Source organism: Euprymna scolopes, chromosome 22, assembly GCF_053919585.1.
Source record: "Euprymna scolopes isolate OS-2025 chromosome 22, ASM5391958v1, whole genome shotgun sequence".
Lineage (NCBI taxonomy): Eukaryota > Metazoa > Mollusca > Cephalopoda > Sepiida > Sepiolidae > Euprymna > Euprymna scolopes.
In genome coordinates this window covers 49472140-49496542 of record NC_136503.1, presented here as the reverse complement: position 1 = coordinate 49496542, position 24403 = coordinate 49472140, and the positions used below count along the sequence as shown (strand labels likewise).

Genomic DNA, 24403 nt, shown 5'->3' with positions numbered 1-24403 from the left:
TCCCACTTTAATTTCGATAGCTTCTCTTAGATTCCTTAAAAGTAGATACAATAGTTTCCTGTAATTGTATTACCTTTTGGTAGGAAATCTGTCATCCATACAACGTCTTGGTTCGGAAAGAGTGTGAGCATAACATCACCAGCGGAAGGCTATACTCTTGCCTTCTTTGGCAGTGTTGAGTAAAAATACTTTCGCTACGTTAATTTGGCTTTGCTCTCTGAATCGTAGTCTTTTGAAAAATGTTGATTTATGTTCTTAGCACATCTCTAAATCTATTTCTGAACACTCGATGCGGTCTTGCTTCTGAAAAGATGTCAGCAGCCCGGGAATCCAACTGGCAGATACTATATATACGTAAATAGTCACGAATAGCAATTTCCACAGGCTCGGTACTAATCTCGACCTCTTGGGCTATTCGGTGAATAGCCATGCGTTGATCTTTCGAAATAGCAGTTTCGACTAACAGGTGCTTTATAAATGGTAAGAGGTGGCGACTCGGACTGGGAGCTGTTTCTGCAGATTCCCGGTGATGTTTAAATTCACAATGCCAGAATTTAACAAGTCTATGTGATGGGGCATCATTATCATACGTTTCTTTCATTTCATCAAAAGTCTCTAGTGGTGTGAATTGTTTCAAATACAAAAACGGAATCACTGCGTGACATCAAAAACCGTCCTTGTGGCTTCATGAGGAGGCTAATAAATGAGGACTTAAAAAGCGTATATTAGAGGTTACACGTGTATATAAAAGTTCAAATCTTGTTACTTAAAATTGGGTTGATTATCAAGGTCGCTGAGAAAAAGGTGGGCTCTCTCTACTGTACTAGAAAGCTACTTACACCTGAAAGTATCCTGCACCTCTATAAGGCCACCATTCGCCCATGTATGGAGTATTGCTGTCACATTTGGGTTGGTGCATCTGCTACTAGTCTCACGCTCCTGGACGGGGTTCAAAAGGTCCTAAACTGCCATGAAAGCTTCAACTTCTGTCTCATCGACGTAATGTTGCATCCCTCTGTCTGTTCTATAAGTATTTTAATGGCGAATGCTCCGACGAACTACAAGCCCTTGTACCCTTTAGATGTAAATACCCTCGACACACCCGACAAGTAAGAAAACCTCACCTCTTTACAGTAGAGGTCCCTAGAGGTAGGAAAGCCTTCTACTTTAATAGTTTCTTCCTCACAACTGTTAGACTTTAGAACTCCCTTCCGGGTTCCTGCTTTCTCAATTGTACCGACATGCAGAAGTTCAAGTGTAATATGAACGGACATTTTGCTGCTCAACTCCCTATATAGTATCCCTGCAACTTACGTTCCCGATAGTAGCCCCCTACAACAAAGTGGTAGTCTGCCTTGTTTGAGGTGAAAATGGAATTTAAAAAATTAAACTATAAGATAAATGTGAAAATCCGTAGTGTAATGTTAGTTTTTAAAAAAAAAATTCTTTTCGACCTCGGTTTTTCTAATCACCTTCAACAGTCTGTCGCACATGTCTGTCTCTGTAACCGGTTTTATTCCAGCTCAACTTTTTTTCTATCCACGGTTCTTTTTATGCGTCTAGTATAGTCTCATTTGCATAGCGGCGGCGAGAGTTTTTGTTACTCACACGTGATCATCAAGCATAAAAGCAACTGCGAGTCGTCATTTTTTTTCTTGTCGAACAACCAAGCCCTACAAGGCATATACACATGCTATCCTGGTTAGTTACGATTTTCCCTAGAGTAACGGATAAGGTACTTATAAAATTTAGTTCTAAATGAAACTCTTCTGAATGTTGAAAGGTCAATCTTTAACTTGGGAAATACTAAAGATACAATTACAAATTACTCAAGACTTCTACGTGGTCTTGGCTAACGGAACGACAGCATGCATATCCCGTGGCTTAAATAAAGGATTCCGTTCGAAATTCTGTTCAAATTCTCGTGTTCATCAGAAGGATTTTCGAGTTCGACAAAATATACTGGAAGAAGGTCAGAAGTTATATCGACCGAAACACTGTGAGAATAGCACTCAAGATTATAGTAGTCGTCTGAATAATCCAGATAATGCAAATAACGTATGCAATATGAATAAGCAAGCACTTTCTAAATAAACAAAGAAGGTAAATTTTATTCATTGTGTATTTTAAAAAAGAAAATGATTTTTTACTCTAGTGATTTGCCCTAAATTCAGTATTTTAGTTGGAATTTATTAATGGTGTAGGTGGTTTACTATCAATATTGTCTTGATACAAATAATTCACAGACTATGTCGGTTTGTATTCGATGCGAAAACTGCGTAAAGTGGATATACACAGAGATAAACTTTTCTTTTATATGCAGAGATTAACATGGCATAGTGTATTTATTGTGGCGGAACTACCTGGGTTACTTGAAAATTGACTGATCCATACACAACAAATAGCGGGAGACAAGGTATTAATGCGAAGTTGATATCCTGAGATTGTTCGTCGGATGAATGAATAATTCACAATTTTGTATGTTCCTTTAATACATTTTGCGACTCTACTGTTTTCTTAGTAAACCTTTAAACATTGTTATAACAATGGCGATGAGAATTAGAAAAAAACTCACGAAGGAAACCTGAGTTTAAATACCCCGGTGTTCGTTTAACACTAGCGAAACGAGGATTCAACAATGTATGAAGGATGCCAGAGTTTAAATACCCCAGTGTTCTTATAACACTGACCAACAAAAAATTCGAGAAGTCACCAAAAAATAACTAAGGGCTAAAACACTGACGCAAATAAAACAAAGAAAAATCATCTTTGCATTTAAAAAAAAAACTAATTATGAATTTGGTGGGGAAGTAAAACACAGCGTTTGTAACTATAACAAAGATGAAAAAAGAGCAGCGTTTTTTTAACAATGAGAGAACTTTCAGGTCAAAACTAATGCAGTGTCTTTAACACTGACGAAAAGAAATTAAAAAACATCCGCGTAAAAAAGATGCGAGAAAGAATATTTTCGCCTTTTCGTTTAACCATTACATTTTACTGCCATTGTGTTGGCATTGAAAAAAGGATAATTTCCGCGTTTTTTGCTTTTTGTTAAATATTTCAGAACAATTATATGCCGCTCATTTATTTTTTCTTCTAAACAATACATTTGCTTTGGGTGAAGTATTATTTCCAAGGAATTATAAATTAAAATAAGACATTAAAACTGTAAGTACAGCTAAGTACAACGGTGTTTTTAGTGCAAAACTAGTGGGAAGTGAATTACTATTTCCTCCCTCTCAGTTGTTCTAAAAAGACTAAAACTTTGTTAAACCAAACACAATTTTAAAAAAAGAATATGTGTATTTATTTTTTATCAACCATAAAAGATGGATGCGCTTCAAGCAGTGTTGGAACAATTAGTGAAATTACAAGTGCAACAATAGAAGCAGCAACGACAACAATTAGTAAGACTACAAATCCAACAATAACAATCATTGAACACTAGAAACGTATAGATTAAAAACTTGAATGACTACAGATACAAGAACAGATAATAGAACTACAGACTCAACAACAGAAAAATCAGCAATATATACAAGATTACTTATTTTTCCATCAACAGCATATTGGTGAGTTACTTTCCCAAGTCATAAAACATGCATCCCCTGATAACAATACCTCCTATTCACAAGACTCAATATGGAAGGCGATTGATAACTTCTGCTAAGCACCAGGAGAAGATAAATCATTTTCACCTTACTACAGAAGATACGCAAACTTTTTTAGACTGTCAGCATTGGTTCAACCAGAAAAAAAAAGTTCGTTTGTTACTACGCAAATTAGGGACTTCTGGACATAATAAATTTGGATTTTATGTTGCCATGTAAAACTTCGGAGATATCTTTCGCCGATACGATATAGCTTCTTACATATTCTTTTAGTCTGGAAGCCTCTTTATTTTATAACCGATAGAAATGCTTGAATCTGGTGAAAAACGACGAAAGATAACTTCGCAACATATGCGGCTGTGCTTAATAAAAACTGTGACGAATTTAAACTACCAGACCTGTTTTAAATGTCTAGTATTTGTGCAAGGACTTACATCAGGTCGAGATGCTGAAATCAAAAGCGTGTTCTAACAAAATTAGAAAACCAGTCGATTTTAACTCCACAAAAATTGTCAAAAAAATACTCTGGCATGGCACATATAAAATAGTAGCCAAACAATTCAAAACTCCCGTAACAAAAAAAAACACAGGTTATGAAAAACGACTACTCATATCTGTACGCATCTTAAAGAATTTTCGGAAAGAAAAATTCCGTCCCTTTGTAATCGATGTGGAAATCTGCATTGGGTTAGAGACTGTTCATATCTGTCAAATGTTTTACATGTTTAAAAAAAAAAAAAGGGGGGCACACAAAAATGACCATTGCAGGAATAAAATTAAAAATAAAGCACGAGTGCGCTTAACAAAAACCGAAAACACAGAGGTTTACTGAAATACGTGATGGTAGAAATTCTGGATAAAAAGAAATTAAAATTATATTCGGGTTCAAATCTTTCGATATTAAATTTAAATATATTGAAAAAATTGAATAGACCCACAATGCTGAGATCACAGGCAGCAAAGGGTGTTAATGACACATTAATTTTGAAGGAGAACTTTTGACTAGTGTTACACTATTGGGAAAACAAAAACAATTAAAATGAATGCACGAATTTAATTTACGGGAGCTGTCAATCAAAAAACAAAGGCTAAACAGAATAAAAATTTACGGCTTAGTCTAAATCTGCCGAATAAAAGGGGAACCATTAGCAACCAAATTGTATTTATTTATTTTTTAATGGTAAAATCACAGCAGGTCAAAATTTCAAAACTAAAGGAAAAATTCTCCGGCCAAAATAATGACACCCAATTGTCTCATAAAAACTTTTAAAAATACTAAACTGAAGGAAAGCTTTAAGTCACGTAAGGGATGTATTCCTGCTCTTAAGAAAGTTAATTCAAGAAAGACCCATTTTCAAGGTCATCAAAAAAAAGTTGCATTTATTTCAGAGAAGTGAATTATCCGCAGTAACACGCAAGGAAACTTCGAGAGACTACTGCATGGTCCAGAATCCATTCACCAAATGGCAATACAGCAGCCCCAGTACTTTGCACCTGCTGATAGGACAGCCTCCTTAGTGGTTATTCCAAGGTTCGGGTCCCTGACTATCAGGCGGTTAACGTCAGCCCAGATGAAAACGTTTACCTCCAGCACCCTTACTAGTGACATGGCCGCAAGGATAGACATAGAGACAGAAAATTTCCGACATCTCAGACTACTGTTCACGAAGTACTACCAACCTGGGAAGCAGCTTTTTCTTCACCCTTTGTCAGAAACATCACTCATTAGAAATGAGGACTGAGGAACAAAAAAAGAGAAGCGAGAGTTACTGGAGCTGCCGATAACACATCCACTGCATTATCTACTCTCCATGAATAAAGAAAAACATTTACCAAAAAATAGAAGCTTTTATGCCGATTTATTAAAATCGAAACGCTTAGAAATTAACCAAAAAGAATTCAAGTCATTGGCAGAAAAGAGTTCGGTCTGTTCTTTTCGGTCACTTCATAAATATTTCAAAAAGCTTCCAACTGACGACACCAGACATGAGGAGAAAACAAATGAACACATGTCTAAATCAATGGCGGAAACCCTAGAGGAAGACCTCCAGCCTTTAGTGGAATGAGACAAAAATGGATGGTAACATTCATGCTGCCAAGACTAAGATTCTTTCCTTTAATAATTACTAGAGACCTTTTCAACTACCAAGCCATGACTTTACCTGAAAGTATTATAATTCCTCGGCTTAATGTTCACATGGAACATGAGTTGGAGCAGATATATTGAGGGCATTGCCAAGGCTGCTGCAAAGAACGCGGGCTCTTTACCGTGCTAGAAATTACTTACGCCTAAGAGTATCCTTACGTCTATAAAGCCATATGTATGTATGGAGTATTGTTGCCACAATTTGGCTAGTGCATCTGCTACTCGTCTTTCACTCTTAGACAGGATTTTAAAGAAAGTCGCCAACCTAATAAGTCCTGCACTATCAGATAAGCTTCAACCTCTGTCCGATCAACGAAACGTTGCATCCCTTTGCCTGTTTTACAAGTATTTAATGGTAGGTGTTCTGACGAACTACAAACTTTTACCTCCTCGGCGTAAATACCCTCAACAAACCGAACAAGCAGCAAAATTCCACACCTACACAGTAGAAATCCCCAGATTCCGAAAAAACTTCTACTCTAATAGTTTCTTCCCTAAGACTGCTAGACTTGGGAATTCCTTTCGGGGTTCCTGGTTCCCTGACTGTACTGACATGCAGAAGTTCAAGTGTAATGAAAACACTCTTGCTGCTCAACTCCTTACATAGTACCCCTGCAAATGGTGTCCCAGATTGTATCCCTTATACAAAAGTTGCACTGTGCCTTGTTTGGGGTGAAAATGCAATAAAAAAAAAACTTATCTCGCTCAACTGCCAAAACTCAAAGAACAGGAAAATGTGTTATCGGTAAACAATATGGAGAACAGTCAACGGTCATTGGATCTTAGAGAAAGCCATTCAGATCTCTGTAAAGACTTTTACTATTGCAACTGTCCACGACACAGTTTATATTGAGCCTCCTTAAATCACACCAGAACCAGGACGTTCTGGCAGAAAAAGGAAGATCACAGATCCACTCATGTATTACCAAAAGAGAAAGAAATATTGATACAACTTTCGGAGTTATCAGCTTGGGAAGGCGGGTGTTGTGACAGAACTACCTGTGTTACCTGCGAATTAACTGATCCATACATAATACAGTAAGACAAAACATTAATGCGGAGTCGATATCCGGTTACACTCGCATACTGAACATGTGGCTGAAGTGTGGTTTCTGCTCAGATGCTGCACTCAAAGTAAATTGTCTTTAGTCAATAGAGGGGAAACCCGTCTATACTAAGACAATTTTATTTTTGCAAACTGCCAAAGCGCCCTCTTTTGGAGGAGCTGATTTTCTCCCACATTAAAAACGACTTGTGTTACATTTTTTTACGTAGGGAAGCAAATAGATATCAGTCAATGTCCGGGGGACCAACCGAGGTTGTTCGTCGGCTCGATAAACAAATCACACTTTTGTATGTTTTTGTTAATACATTTTACTACTTTATTCTTCTGTTCTGTTTTCCTTATAACGTTTTAAACAGGGTTATAACAGTATTACAAGACAACTAGTACAACTAACCAGCGTTGCTCTGTTGAAGAAATAATCTACTATATAAAAACAGTTGTCTATGCGCATGTGCGCGTGTTCAGCTGAAAGCAAAGAAAAACTACAAAACTAAGAACCACAAAGTGTTATATTTTTGATCAGCGTTGGTCTTGATGAATAATATCTTAAATTTAAAAAACAAACTTTTTAACAAAAAATTTAGACTGAAACAGTAGAATTATTGTAGCGACTAATAATAATTGTATTTAACTAAATTAAATAAAATAATAGATAGATAAATGTGTAATAATTAGAAGTGTTATAAGTAAAACACCGAGAGTAAGAGTGACAGACAGACGGATATTAGCTTGGTAGCAAATTAATGTCTGTTTTTGTGCCCTTTTGCTACTTAACTTTGAACTAAATGCTTTCTTGGTCATATATGTATTATTATACTGAAAGCGAATCGACGAACGAGTCTTTCAATATACGCAATAAGTAAACAAAAATGCATAATAATTCAATATAATTCAATTATCAAACATTCAACATAATCATTCAATATAATTTAACTAAACAGACAAAATACATGTTAAATATAATGTTATACTGGGTTATTTAAAAAAAAATTAATTATTCTAATTATACGTGAAAGATTTTTATATATTTTCCCGGGAATTAATCCTACTTTAGTCACGTAAATTCGTTCGGCGTACAAATGGTGTTCGTGTTCGACAAAACGTTTGCTTGTTCTCCAAGCAGAGAAAGAAGTAGAAAAAAAATGTTGGAATTTTTTCTTAACTCTCATCGTTTTAATTAACAGACTTTTTTTTTTCTTTTGCACCACTCGATCGCTTTTCCCCAACTAGTTGTCGTATTTTTCTTTTCGTCCTCTTCCCAACTGATAGCAAACTCACGTGCACGGAATAAATGTTGTTCTCATGGAACAAAATAAACGTCATTTCAGATTGTCACCGCCAACCACGATAGCGCTTGAATTTGAATTTATCTTATTTTTCGGATCATTTCTTGTATCGAACGGGTTCCGAGTTCGAATGCCAGCGCTTCTTCGCAGAATGCACACGCCACCCGTGGACGTCCACCGTTGTGTCTTTCCATGCCAACATTACAATACGTAATTTATAATTAACACTAACAAGTCATCCATATTGTTGTTAGATTCCTGTGCATTTCTCTTGCAGCCTTTCACTGATTTAACTACTCTAATATTTTTCAATGTATCTGTGAACATTTGCAGAAAGAGTGACTCTCTTCTTTGGTGTTGCCATCTAATTTACATAGCTTATTTATACACCAAACACGTGTGTGTGTTAAAACGCAAAATAATGTTATGTTTGTCTTACTTTTATATATTTTTTTATTGAAAACAAATGTAACTGCTGATCTAGTAACCGACAAAATAGATTAATGTAGTTAGTTTTATTTATGTCGTATTCAGAGACACCTTTTCTTTATGTTATTACTGAAAAATACTACCATTTTAATAATTTTACTTGTCGGAATAACAATTGTTTTTAAAGAAATTAAAACGAAAGACATTTTGGTATTGTTAAGAACATGCTCAAAGGGATATAAAGACAAGTTAGCTAGAGAGCGTCAAATATCGATTATTCAGATTCAAGCCTATAGATGGTAAATAATGTACAAGAGACTCATTCTTTTTAGTTATGATTGTTGAATATTTTAACAGATGTATCGATGTTTATGAATTTTCAAATACAATGAAAATAGAATAGTGTTCTGACCAATTGGTCACGGGTTCGTCTAGCACAATTTTAACGCGCAACACTCCTCTGTTATTATATTTACAGTGAAAGTGATATTGTAAAATTGATTTCATTAAAGAGTATTGAAAGAAAGCTAATGCGAGTTATTCGCTATCAGATTGACAAGAAAGTTCTTGCGGGTTTTAACTTTTAAATTCAGATAAACATATATCGGCTTCAATAAAAAAAAATTATGGATCGAAATAAACACCATCAGAATCATTATTTTATTTTATAAAGTTTATTAATGCCAGTAACGTTAAACTCTTGCGATGTGGTCGCAATGAAGTCGCTGAAGCGTGTTGATATCGCTAAGGTTTTTGAAGCATTTCTCACGCAGAAAGTTGTTGAGGCTTGAAAACGGGATAATCGGTAGGTGAGAGGTTTGGAGAGTATGGCGGATATGACAGTTTCGTAGCTTAATTGGTTCAACTTCTGTAGGGTCGATTTAGCAACGTGCAGTCGTAGAGGAAGAATTTTGGCCTTTTCTGTTGGCTAATGCTGAGTATTCTTGTCGAAGTTTCTGATGCATTTCATCCATTTGTTGACAGTACTTTTCCGCCATCATGGTTTCGCCTGCATTCAAAAAACTATAATCGATTAAACCGGTCACAGACCACCAAGCAGTCAGCATGACCTTCTTTTGGTGCAACTCTGGCTTCGGGAAGTGTCGTGGAGCTTCGTTGGTATCTTACCATTGAGCTGAGCGTCGTCGGTTGTCGTAAAGAACCAACTTCTCATCGCAAGTCACAACTTGGTCGGGAAACGGGTTGTTCTTGTTGTGTAAAAGAAGGGAAGCTGGTACTTCATAACGGTGTTATTTTTGGTTGTCGTTCAATTCAAGAGGCGCCCATTTATCAAGTTTTTTTGTCTTTCCAGACTCTTTCAAGTAGTTGGAAATCATCGTATGAGTTAAATCTAATTCAGAAGCAAGTTCTGGAACAGTTGTCTGTGGATTGGCTTCGACTAAGGCTCTTAATTGATCGTTGTCAACATCCGATGGCCAACCACTACGCTCATCATGTTCAATACTCCAGTCACCGCTGCGAAATGTTTTAAATGTTTTAAACCACCATTGTGCTGTGCGTTTAGTAGTGGATCCTGATATCGCGAGTTGTTTCAGCAGCTTTTAGGCCTAGCTTGAATTGAAATAAGAAAATTGTGCAAATTTTCTTTTTTGTATCTCGTATTCAACATTCTGAAAACATGACATACTTGTTTTAAAACGATTGTAATTTAAACGATTAGATAGAGCGAAAAATGTTCTTTAAAATGATATATAAAGTAACTTTATGACTGTTTAATAAATTCGGTTGTGTAATAAATTCATACATTTGCGCATGAACTAGTGCCTACCCACTGGATTGGACAATGCACAATCCCCATCTTCGATAAATAAACTGTGCCAAACGACAACATGGCAAGTAACAAAAGAAAGAAAAAAAGTTATTTTTAAAAAAATTCCTGATGAAAGCTTTGTTATAAGACGAAAATTTGAAACTTTAAATAAATGAATATTTGTTTATTTAAAGAAAAGATTTTCATGTGGTCAGTCTTTCTAACCTATTCCCATTGATTACAGTATTTCAGCCAACTTTTCCTAGAATAAATGTTTTCAAACATATATCTTTGTAAATGCTCTTTGAGAGTTTGTCGAGTTCCTGTCGCCAGACGTGGAATGCATTAAACTTGTGTTTGCGACTAAATTTGTTGGTTTTAATGTATTAGTTTTAATGTAATTTTAAATGTATTTTTAATGTGTTTTTAATGTATTTTTAATGTAGTCTTAATGTAGTTTTAATGTATTTTAATGTAGTTTTAATGTAATTTTAATGTAGTTTGTACTCTCTATTATTCTTTAATTGTGCATCTAAGTTAATTAATATATCAGTTAAGAATGAATAGGGATTAGTATTAAATGCAAGAATCAGTACACATTTAATCCTATTCAACCATTAATTTGGCATTAAACAATCTAAGTAAACAGAAACTGTTGCCCGTTTTTTTCACGAGCTAAAAGTCTAGTTCGTTTTTAAACATAATTGGCTTATTGCCTTAATGTTCATTTGGTTGAAACCAAAGTGTAATATCAGTTCTGTAACTAAACTTAACTTTTTGTCTTCGGCAATAAAATACTGAATCGTTTCAAACTGAAGAACTTTTTATTTTTATCCCAATGCAGAATGCCTGTTTGGGGAGTTGGATTTTCCCACATTAGAAACTTACTTTGTGTCTAACTTTGTTCTCGTAAAAAGGCAAATAAAAAATGAATAGGACATATAGGTCATTGATTTGGAGAATATATCGGGGGACATAAAATAGTAGCGATGGCTTCTTTGAGCAACGAACAGCAGATAAAAATATCTAGAAGAGGCTCTAAGTAATAGCACAAAAGAGAAGTACAAAGAAGTGCAAAAAGAACTACGAAGACTGAACAAGTAATTTTTTTTCTTTTGTATGTCGTCTTTCATTTTTTTGTTTTGGGATTAAATTCTGTGTTGTTACACATAAAACCTTTTACAAACACGGTCTAACGAACTGAATGAAAAAAATGGCATATAGATAAAAAAAAAAAAACAGTGTCAATTTTGACAACAAGCTATAAAAATTCCTTCTTGCAAGACATTCAGTCAAAAGTGCAAGTCGCATTCAATAGTTTAGGTTTAAAATCGATTCTAATTTATATATTTACCTGAATAATTTCTACCACACACATGAATATATATATATATATATATATATATATATATATATATATATATATATATATATATATATATATATATATATACGGCATAATCACGTTGATACACTATTTCCCGTTAGATCACCGAATTTAAGCAACGTTGAGCCTGGTCAGTACTAAAATGGATGAATATATGGGAATTGCAGCTGTTGTATGTGCTCTTCGCTTATCTCGGTATTGTTTCCAGTCGTCCTGGACTTCTCTTTGCCACTGGACTGAGGTACTGCCTATTCAGGAGAGATGTGCTTGAGGATTGCGCAACCCTTGCATCATAATTTTACACGCAGCTACCCTTAGAGGGGGTGTCCATTGTCTTTCGAGACTGAACGGAGGCTTCCACCATATATATATATACATATATATATTGTTTTTTAAATATAATTATCCACTGACACGTGTTTCGTCGTCTATCAACTCATCAGATTGGCTGAATCTAGCAAGATTCAAAATCAGGACCCCATAGAAAGAAGCCTAAACTTCTAACATGCGGCAATCTCGCTCGACTGCTTGGATATATCGCGATTGACGCCGCTCCCCATTTTGGGGTACCAATTTGGTAAAAGGGAAAATTATTCCCAACTCTGATTTAGGTAGAAATACACTTTTGTATAAATAATTGAATTCATTTAAAAATGTATCGCAAAAAAAAAATAAATAAATAAAATAACATCACTATATATATATATGTATATATATATATATTATCGAGCTTATATATATATATATATATATATATATATATATATATATATATATGTATTCTTGAAAATATTTCAACCTCGAAAACTATGTGAAAAAAATTCCAATGTCAAAATACAGAAACTTCAGTAGATAGATATCCTGTTTGCATTCGCTTACCTTGGCTATGCAAACACATTTTACTGGCTGTTATTTTGCGTCAAGTCTTAGTGTTGTTTTATTCCTCAAGAGCTATGCTGCTTTCTATTCAAAAAATGTTTCCCCTCTCATCATAATAATTCTATTGTTTATTTATTTAAATGTATTTGTGGAATGTACTACGTTGGGCGGACATCTCAAACTTTGGGTTTCCATATAAAACAACACATCCTATCCAAGATTCGACATGAAAATTATGCACTATTAGATGTTTTGCATAATAACTTCTTTTCGGCCATTTGTGAGCACTTATTAAATAACCTTGTCTGTGCCCTGCACTTCAGTATCGACTTGTTCTCCGTTTTTAGCCGATCACATTCTCCATTTCATTTGTGTGTGTTCTGTCGAAAAATATATTTTACATGTAAATTTCAATTTACGATTTTCATTTATGCTTCTTTATATATATATACATATATATATATATATATATATATATATATATATATATATATATATATAAGATATAAGGAATAGGATGGCTGTCTTACTGGGTAGTAAATATTTTTCTTCTCTATGTGAACTGATTTGAGTGCAAGTTACTTGGGTTGTAATTGTTTTTCGTTTACTGCTTTGTAATATAGTTTTCCTGTGAATTAATTTTATTTAAAGCCTAATTTCTAATTGTTCTTCCAATAAAAACAATTTGTAAACACATTCATTGGAGTTACTTTCTCTCATGCAAATACGAAGTATTTTTACACGTAATAATTTCATATATATATATATATATATATATATATATATATATATATATATATATATATCAAGGAGTGAGCGATAAATTGTGTTAGGACTACGTGTGCGTCCGCTAGATAGCAGTGCCGACCCCAGTATCGTGTGCTGTTAATTTCTTCTCTTTCATCTTCTCTTCTGGTCGTCTCTCACTTTGGCGGCTACTATGGGGCGTACAGTCACAATATAAAAAATAAAATAAAACAAAACACAAAAAACCTATATCCGACACATCCTGCAAATATCTGTGTATGTATGTGTGTGACACCATAGACGTTCTACACACTATGGTTCACATCTACGTTCTTTTGAGGCCGTGTTCGTCAAATGATATCAGCGCATCTTGATATAAATCTCTCTCGATCTAGTCGAAGCCATGACTTGCCTACAATTGTATCCAACTCAAATCTGTCCATAATTTCAACTGTTGTCGACTGTCGCAAACCCAAGATTGTCCGTAAACCTTCCCCAAATGTCGATAGTATCACAAAACTAGTGTTGAATTATTTAAATTATGTTTGTGTTCTTTTGTTTTTGTTTCTTATAAATGCTTGCTTTCTTTTTACATCGCTGAACTGGAAAAATAAACACTAGATTTCTTTGTTTAAAAACCATTAATAAGAAGGGATTTTTAATTTTATAGGGACACCCTGCGCATAGAAGACCCACATTTTGCGCATGACAAAGTTTCAACACGCTCAACATAATTCTATTGGAAATTTATATAAAAGTTTTTACTTTCGTTAAAATAAGTTATTAATTTTTATTATTATTATTCTTTTTCACCACAAACAAAGCACATTGCAACTTGGAACGAAAGGGACTACTATTTGGAATCATGTCTAACCTTTATTAGGGCCCGTTAACTGAAAAATGGCATCATGTCAGAGGTCATAGCAAGCAAGATTTGTCAAACAGTTCGACTGCTAATACTGAATGGTGTAAAATAATCGTGTTAGCATTTGGGGTGCGTCGTAAGCTTAACGTCACGAATTCAAATACATATGTATAAGCATAAATATCGAGAAAATAGAGTATAAAAAGGAAACCGCCGCTGACAAGTTGGCCAATGAGGTTCGGCGAACGCAAAAGTCTGCTCGCTCTCGCTCTCTCTCTCTCTCTCTCTCTCTCTCTCTCTCTCTCTCTCTCTCGCTCTCGCTCTCTCTCTCTCTCTCTTTCTCTCTCTCTCTCTCTCCTCAGAAAAAACGTCGAACTTTGTAAAACTGGTATCATATAGTGATAACGAGCAACTGTTTTGGTTACGTGAAATGGCAAAATAAATATATTTTCCTCCACCAAGAAAAGTTGTGTCGACGTTATCATTTTCCTTTGCGACCGAGTTTACATACAACGTGTCGGGCCCGTTAAAATGAAACAGACGACTATGTAACAATAAAAGTTTTTCTTTTTTTTTTTTACAAAAATATTAGAAAACTTTACAAGTTGCATTGAAAAAGAGAAAAATAAGGAACACGATTCATACTGAAACTGAAATTATTCATTATTCCTTTAAACAAAAATAAAAATGTGAATTAGTTGAAAAGGGAAAATTATGCGGTGCATCAGTGAAACATTCTGTAAATAAATATTTAGTTGTTTAGTGGATTTAAAATGCGTTTATTATTTGATTTAAAAATTGCATTTAAAAAAAGAAAAAAATAACACGATTTGATATATACTGAAACTTGATTTTATTCAATATAAATTAAAAAGCAAAAACAAGAATTATGTAAGTAAAATTATGTATGTTTGAAGCAAGATACAATCAAATACTACAAAAACTGAATTATGAATTTAGGGAATAATCAAACAATAATTAAATAGATTAATGAGAATCAAACAATAAATATTTTAATGAAAACGATTTAAATTCAAAGAAATAATTTAAATAAAAATTGCTAGTGCAGAAATACATTTTAACTCAAATTTATAGAAGAATCTGTTGGATAATTTAGTTCAAAATAGGTTGCTGAATAATAACGTATTCTTTTAATAGGGCTCCTATTCTTCATAAATATTAAAAACTAATTAATTAATGATATTTTGGTTCTTATTTAGAATTTGGTTTAATAACAAATACAGAAAATACAGACAAATCGTTTTGATGTATGAACTCGTCATGAAACGAAGATATCATGTTCCAAAAATCAAGTAAATTGATGGAGGTTTTCAATAAGAAAATCAAATTTTATGACAAGCCAGACGGGAGATCGGGCAGCTGCCATGTTTTTTTAAATATGTTAAAATTCAAGGGCGGGCAACCGTGGATTTGTAAATATGACTATTAGAGAATATATCTCAGTTACAATAATGACTGTATTAACCAAATCAAGAACATTACATTTTCCGGAATCGCATGGGTTTCGTGTTTGACAAACATTCCCGAGTTCTACAAGATGCATCTGAAATAGTTGGAGGTTAAATTGGCCGAAACGTTGTGAAAATAATATTCAAGATATGAACGATAATTCGAATAATCCAAATGATATGCATTATCAATCTTCATCTCAAATATTCAGAAACGTAATTCCAATGGAATTATTTAAATACTTCGGACTACTATTCCCATCTTGGATATTATTCTTACAAAGTTTCGGTTAATGTAAACTTTTTCAGGTATATTTTGTGAAACTCGGAAATCTTTACGATATTTTGAACTCAACTCTTTATAATTCTACGGCCATATACGGTTTGTTGATGCAAAAAAAAATTCAAAACTATTTGGGAATGAATATATAAACAGCTTTAGTTTACACGTTTTTAATGTAAATATGTTTCTTTGGCTCATACTTTTGAATGAAAATAAACATTACGCTTTAAAACAAAAATTCTAAAAAAAACAAAAAAAGGAAATGAACAAGTTGAAATACTTACAGTCAAGATTAAACGTTTGACTACTGATATCAAAAACTAAAGAACTCTTGAAAATTTATGACTGACAAGTTAGTATTCACATTTTTATATCTTAATCGGAAAATACACAGTTAAAAGATAAATAATCAACATTGTTTGCTACATTATCAATAAAAAGAATTGTAAAACCCCTAATTTAAAAATTATTTGGAAATGGGTGCATTTTTACATGAAAGTTAAAGTCACGTGTGGATTGGTAATTAAATACACTTTCACAAATATAAAATTTCACAGTATTTTCCCGCCAAAAATACTCCATTTTAATTGAGCGTTTCCAAATGTAAAATAACTTTTTATCCTTCGAAAATAAAATGCAGTCACTTTCGAACCAGTTTTACGTAGCCCGCGGTAATTTCTTTTAAGAATTGAAACGAAAAATAACGATCCTTCTTAATAGTCAGTAACGTGGATTCGTGTCCGTAGGGCAACATCTGCGACATTGGTAGGTCACGTGACTTTTGGTGGAGAGGCCTACTATATATACATTGATTGTGGTTTGATAGTGGACTGTGTCGAGTTGAGCAACGAGATATCTGTTCACATTACATTTAAACTTCTGCATGTTAGTACAGTCACGGAAGCAGGAAACAGAGAGGGAATTTCACAGTCTGGCAGTTCAAAGAAAGAAATTATTAGAGTAGAAAGCTTTCTGACATCTGGAAATATCAGCAGTGAAGTGGTAGCATTTTGCTGCTTGTCTGGTTAGTTGAGAGTATGTACGTCGAGGAAGCACAAGTGCTACGAGTTCATCAGAGCACATTCTAATGAAGTACTTGTGAAATAGGCATAAGGATACAACATTGCGACTATGACACTGATGCTGTGTTCGATATTGGCCGAGCAATACAGATTATATTATTTATGTTAAGATGTTTTCATAGAAAAGAATGTTAGAACACAAACAATAATTTAAAAATAGGTTTGGCCTCTACAGACTTACGTAGCCTTACGTAGATGTCACTTAAAGTGACATAGACTTTTAGGAGATTGCTTGAAAGACACGTATGATTTGTTATTCAAGAGTTGGGAGTCAGCGAGAGCAGATCGAGTCAGAGTCGAGAGAGGGACAAAGATGGTTTTAAGATCGTGATGACTTCAAGTAGGAGGGATCGGAAATGGCGTTAGTCAGAATCAGCGTTGCAGGCTTCCAATGGGGAAACATCTGTAATAAAGTTTCTGAAAAGAAAACCCGGGATTCGTTGATCAATTCGGATGAATCTTCTCTACAACTTCCCGTCAAACAAGACCAAAGAGGGACTTGGTATGTTTCTCCAATTGGCCCGATGTTAAACCCCCCAGCGAACTTGTTTGTCTCTTTCTGATGTAACTGTTACATGTCCGTTGCTAAACTGTATCTGCTGACATATCAACACTGTTGTAAGTCTTATACGTGCATCAATTCCACGAACAATAGAAAATACTAGATTAAACGAACACACATGTATACAAAAATGTCGTATAGATGGCTGTGACATATATATACACTGTATACACACAATTATTAAAAGAACATTATAAAATGTATATAGTATATACTATTAAACGAGACACGAATTTAGACATGTCTATAGATATATAAGATACATACATAATAGTTAAACATCCCGCCCCTCCCCACAATACAACAGTTAGAGCTTGGTCAACAGTGCGAGACATTTTACTTTTGTTTGAACCCTATCTAACAGTGAGAAAATAGTGGTAGATGCATTAGGTATCCACAATGATCCATGCATGGGTGAAATATATAGTAGAGGAAATGTCACTTTTTAAATGTATTTATATATTGTTCATGTTCAGCATACGTGGTTCTGTTGGCAGAGCGCGCTACAGGAGTGCCAGATTATTGTATAAAGGCTACTTACAGAGAATATATCTCAGTTATAATAATGACTGTATTAACCAACCCAAGAACATTACATTTTCCGGAATCGCATGGGTTTCGTGTTTGACAAACATTCCCGAGTTCTACAAGATGCATCTGAAATAGTTGGAGGTTAAATTGGCCGAAACGTTGTGAAAATAATATTCAAGATATGAACGATAATTCGAATAATCCAAATGATATGCATTATCAATCTTCATCTCAAATATTCAGAAACGTAATTCCAATGGAATTATTTAAATACTTCGGACTACTATTCCCATCTTGGATATTATTCTTACAAAGTTTCGGTTAATGTAAACTTTTTCAAGTATATTTTGTGAAACTCGGAAGTCTTTACGATATTTTGAACTGAACTCTTTATAATTCTTCGATCATAGAAATTTTGAAATATAATATACCGTCATTGTTTCTTAACGCATTTATTCAGGTTATTGTTTATTAAGTTTGTTTCTTGATACATATTTTTTCTTTTTGAAAAATAAATTTCTCGTACTTTGAAGCAAGAAAATTTATTTCTAAGTTGTAACCTTAAACTAAAAACAAATTTATTTTCTAGAGATTTAACGCGTTTTATTTATTTTATTTATTTATTTATTTATTTATTTATTTTGCTTTTTTTCACAGTTTCATCATGGCGGAAGGAAAGTTCAGTTACGAAACGGGGAAGGTGAACTCTTTTACTACCGTCGATTATGTCCTTTTTGGTCTCATGTTAGTATGTTCGGCGGGGATAGGGACCTACTACGCAATCGTCGACCGTAAGAAAACCAACACCAAAGAGTTCTTATTGGCTGGCGGTAATATGCATCCGATCCCCGTGGCCTTGTCTCTTCTCGCTTCTTTCATGTCTGCTATCACACTGTTGGGAACTCCGTCAGAAATGTACACCTACACAACGATGTATTTCTACATTGGACTTTCCTATCTATTCGTCATAGCTGCTAGTAGCTATCTTTTCGTCCCGACATTTTATAATCTCCGGGTTACCAGCGTTTACGAGGTAAGTTTTTCTTTCTTCTGTGCAATATGAGATTTTAATATTCAAAACAACTACATTGTGTCGTCTTCGTTTTCGTGTAATAAAAGGAGAATGGTGTAAGCAAAGAAAGTGGGAAAGTCATGTTTGTAGGGAAGAGAAAATAGTTCATATACAAAGGAAGAAGGTTTTTACGTAGAAGTCAAGTTGCCTCTATATGCGTAAATAAGTGCGTGTATTACATTTTGTAGGCCATCTTGAATTCTCGTCGAACCCCCGGGTCGAACGGCCCGGTGGAGGGGGGGGGCGTTCAAAAAAGACGTCTGGGATTGATTCGACCAATGTCGATGATTCTCTCAGTATCGTTTCCTGAGTAAAAAGAAAGAAAGAAAGAAAGTGAACATTATCTTGTCCCCTTTATAGTCTTTTATCACGTGCTCAGCTTGTATGATAGATGGTCTCTGAATGAGCAAACCGGAAAGGAATTTTAATGCTCGCACCAATTAGAGACGAGCTTAGAAATTAATACAGATCCAAAATCGAAATGGCGGCTCGTTGCAGCCGTGTTATGATTTTCGCATATAAAAGTTATACCACAATTCAAATTGTGTTACTACAATGAATTTCTCATTGCAGTATAATGATAATTCTAATCTTCATCCACAGTGAACGAGGCATAAAAAATGCCCAAGTTCAGCATTTGCCCACCTCATTTAGCCCCAAAAGTCTCCAGGAAACGTCAAATCCTTGTGAAAATGAACAAACTGTGCTTTTTTTAGGTATTAACATATATAAAATGTGAGTTCTACACCATGCAAAATAAGAAATGACTAAGTCCATCATTTGCACACACACCCAATTTAGCCCCAAAAGTTCCCAAGGCTTTAACATATTTAAATTTGAGTTCATCACCACGCAATACTGCTAAATAGACATGCATAGAAAATTTTGGACAAATACGGTAAAATAGTCTCAAAAATGAAGTGTTTTTATTAGCCTAAATGAGACCCTGGGGTACACCTATGAGTTATCGCAAAGTATAGACAAACAAAATTACATAGCAATCAGTCAGTTACAACTTTTCAGAAAGTTTTATAAAATCCAAGGTATCAATTTTTTAATAAGCACAAAAGTATCAATTTTAGCCATTTTAACTCGAAAGTTTAGTATCAAATTGTAAATTAGCAACACTATATACACCATATTTTGATGGCCTAATACCTAATTTGCTAAAATATATTTAAATATTTTTGCAAATAAATAATCAGAGTGTATTTGTTCTGTCCAAAACGGTTCAATAATATCGTGAGGTTTTCGTTTGTCAGGGTTACAGTTAGAATTCATAGAATGTAAATACTGATGATGAAAAAGACAACAGTGGAATTCCCACGGGTCTCGCTTGTTTTCTGACTAGCAATCTGTGAAATTTCCACAATAGCATCTTTCATATGTAATATTTCTACTGAATATTCTGTGGAGGTACAACATGAATGGGGACATATTATTGTAGCCTTTTTGTTAAAACTGTAAAATAATTTATGTAATCTAGTTAATGAAGTTTCAGAATATATATGCCTGTTACAGTTTATCTCCAATATCCTTATATGAGTGTGACATATTTCCATTGATATTATAAAAGATCTATAAGGTCTATTTTTAAGTATGTAAAAGTTTAAGAAGTTCAAATCCATATTGTAATGTAAGTGATAAAAAAAACGAGGCGTTTTTTATTAAAATTTATTTTGATAAAAAAAAAAACAAGGCGTTTTTTAAATATATTGTTTTTTTCAATTACATTGACTATTGACTTAAAATATTGTCGGGGACGATTTTTCTGCATACACCACCATGGTCACAGTCTCGCAGAACATCAGAGAGGCCAAAGTAAAGCAAAGCCGCGAACTGTTATCCTCATCTTTATAGTTGTTGTTGTATCACCACGTTTTGGCCAACTATTCCTCTGACCTTCTTCAAGTGGTTAACCGCGATGGGTTAGGAATACTGAGTCTTGTAATTTTATCCGTAGTAATTACTGCCTTCTATAGTTGTTGCTGCTGTCTCACTACGTTTCGGATAACTAATTCCCTGGCCTACTTTGGGTAGGATTGAAACTGCTATCTTAAGATGATTCTCACCTGGAATCGTAGCGATTCAACGCCTTTATCCACTACGCCATGGAAATACAGAGAAACGACAACTACGAAGATGAGGATAACAGTCTGGTCTGCAAAAAATGAATACACCAACTATGAAGCTTTATCTCAATGGGAAAATGTTGTTAAACAGTAACAAATATTTACAAGTGTATTTAGATAACATTATATCGATGTGGTCGCATTATATATATATATATATATATATATATATATATATATATATAGTTAGTTAGTTAGTTAGTTAGTTAGTTAGTTAGTAATCAATTCCTATACAACACGTATATTTATATGATTGAATAAGTGTACACTTGTATAAGTGTATAATATAATATATATTTTTAAATTGTTTACATGCTCTCAGTGCAAATTCATTTTAATTGAGCTTGGGCCATTTGGTTCATTATAATAGATTCAGAAGATAAAGTAAACAAACTGTTAAAACATTTTTATTATTGAATGAACAGAATAGGAATGTATATAATAATATATATATACTAGCATGGGTGCCCGGCGTTGCCCGGGTGTTTGGAGGTGTATGCTGAGCAAAAAAAAGGGGGTAATTTTTTAAACTTTGACCCCTATTATGACCCCTGAAAATTTATTGTTTTGGGCTCAAATCAAGTTATTAAGTTAGATCCATGTCCACGGAAGCTATATCTAAAATTTCAAGTGTGTAGACCCAAAATTGTCGGAGAAGTTTGGTAGAGTTCTCAAAGCTCAAATCGTTGAACTTTGACCCCTTAATCGCCAAAATTTTGGCTAAAACTGATCACATAGATTTTTCCAAATCTCAGTACCCTGTATATCAAATTTCGAGTCTGTAGACTAAAAATTGACAGAGTTATTTCGTAGGGAAATGTACACAGACACACACACACACACACACACACTTTCACTTTTATAGATATATAGATTTAAAATTTGAGTCTGACAGAATGACAAAATTATATTGCAAACCGATATATTAAACAAACGAACTTCAAAGAGACAAATGAACACATAAGTAAAAACAATTTGTATTAGAAAACATTTATTATTCCACGTCTTTTTTTACAGACCTGACGACTGAGGTTCACTCTTAATAAAAATTGTTTTTTATAGTCTTAATTTTGACTTCCTTTTTCATAAAAAGCTAAAAAAAAATCAAGAAAGAAAAGAAATTTAATTTTATTTTTTCATTAATTTCTTTCTGTGCAAAGCAATTCTTTCAAACTTACTCTGTTTCCAAAATGTTTTTATTTTATTCCCCCCCCCCTTCATTCATTTTCCTCCGCATCCTGGCAAGTATTAAAATAAACCATTTATAATATTTATTTATGGATTTATTTACTTATCATTTCTTTTGTATCGGTAAATGAATTCCATTTAAAAAAAAACTGTAAAAGTCACGTTAAAGGTGATTAAGTTGGAAAGTAAGTAAAAATTTACCCTTTTTACTTTTATACGATTTCTGATCACTTTGAAAAAGGTGTGTGTGTGTGTTTTAAAAATGTTTTTTAACTGCTATAATCTCATTTATATATATATATATATATATATATATATATATATATATATATATATATATATATATATATATATATATATATAACAACGTGAGTATTCATATCGTGGGTTTGTATTACTGTACACATAGATTCGAAAAAATAGTCAAAAACAAATATATACATAAATGTTATCAAAAGCAAGATAAGTTACTTTTCTACCTAACTGGATATATTTTTTGTGTTTTTATTCAATGTAATATATTTATTCAGCTCGAAAAACATACAGTGTTTACCGGTGTGTTGGAAAATTCAAGATGGCGTCTCACACCCTCTTTAACACCGTAAGTTTGGGAAAATGTGTTATAAATAAAAAACTATACAAAATACTATTAAAAACCCGCCGAATATATGTCAACCTATGTCACGGTAACATATATTGAGCGAGTTTTTAACAGTATTTTAACAGGGCACATCGTAAAAACTGACCCATTAATTTTCCTGAAGTAAAAACTATATAGTTTTTAAACTTTTAAAACTGTACATTATAAAAAGAAAACTGTTCGAGTGATTTTTTTTTTACATGGGTGTCACTACTTATCAAGGCCCAGAGGCCACTCAAGGATAAGGGTTAATAGGTATACATTAGTCATTGTGATTTTAGCATAGTAAACAGTGGGAATTTTGTAACTTGGATTACTTGAAAAAGAAAACTGTTCGAATGATTGAAAATGAAAACAAAATAACAATGTAAATATATTGATAAGAAAAAAACAAAAACAAACGAAGTTTCCGTTTCAGGAACCCGAGTTTAATTTTATGTCGTAATCATTCAACTCGTTAGCGGTTTTATTCAGCGATTAGGGATAACCATACGACATATCTAAATACCAAAGCGATTTTTTTTTAATTTTTTTTTTTTTATTAAAACTAAACCTGTTTAGTTTTAATGAACCAATTTTTTTAAAGCCAACACTTTAGTTATTTTGAGAGCGTGCAACTGCATCCGAAAGGTTGATTAGGAAACTCCAAATCCTTTTATGACTCGAAAAAAAAGGGCTTTTTATCGGCTTAAATGATAAACTAATGTTAAATATTAGTATTTAATATAATGAGATATCAATCTACACAATTTGCCATCGATTCTGAAATAAAATGAAATCCTGACATTGTGATCATTTTTGCAGGTGTTATGTGCCAAATATTGAAATAAGAATGTTTTAATTCAATTATTGTAATTTAAGTCTTTAATTTTAAAGTCGATTTTATTTATAAAATATCTTTTTAGAAATCAATCTCAAAAACAATCTGAACAATAAATCTCTTTTGTTATGGCTAAGTTTTTGTCAAGGGTAGAAATTATAATAGACAAGTATTCATCCACGATGACATTTTACCGATTTCCTGGTTTACAGGTATTCTTGCTAAATTTCTTCGAAAGAATTGACATAAACAATACTTCAACTAAATACGTATATTTCATGCAATAATGACTTTTGTTTCTTCTGACTTTTCCTAAACTAAACATAAAACATCGGTTAGGGTTAGTTTAACATTCTGTAAAAGTACCTTTTTTTTTTTTTTTTTTGTACTTCTGCAGAGAAGGTAAAAACCGATAAAAACTGGATATATTTTTCGTG

The 24403-nt window shown here is 33.5% G+C and overlaps 1 protein-coding gene across 4 annotated transcripts in view; it reads left to right on the top strand.

The window, feature by feature from the left end:
* Window positions 1-24403, top strand: part of LOC145243439 (sodium-coupled monocarboxylate transporter 2-like) — a 245957-nt gene that overhangs the window by 77089 nt on the left and 144465 nt on the right. For all 4 annotated transcript variants that reach the window (XM_080106329.1, XM_080106330.1, XM_080106328.1 and 1 more), the window contains exon 2: window positions 18772-19147. In XM_080106329.1, the coding sequence (XP_079962455.1) occupies window positions 18779-19147 (369 nt within the window). In that variant the 5' untranslated portion in view covers window positions 18772-18778. The remainder of the gene's footprint in view (window positions 1-18771; window positions 19148-24403) is intronic.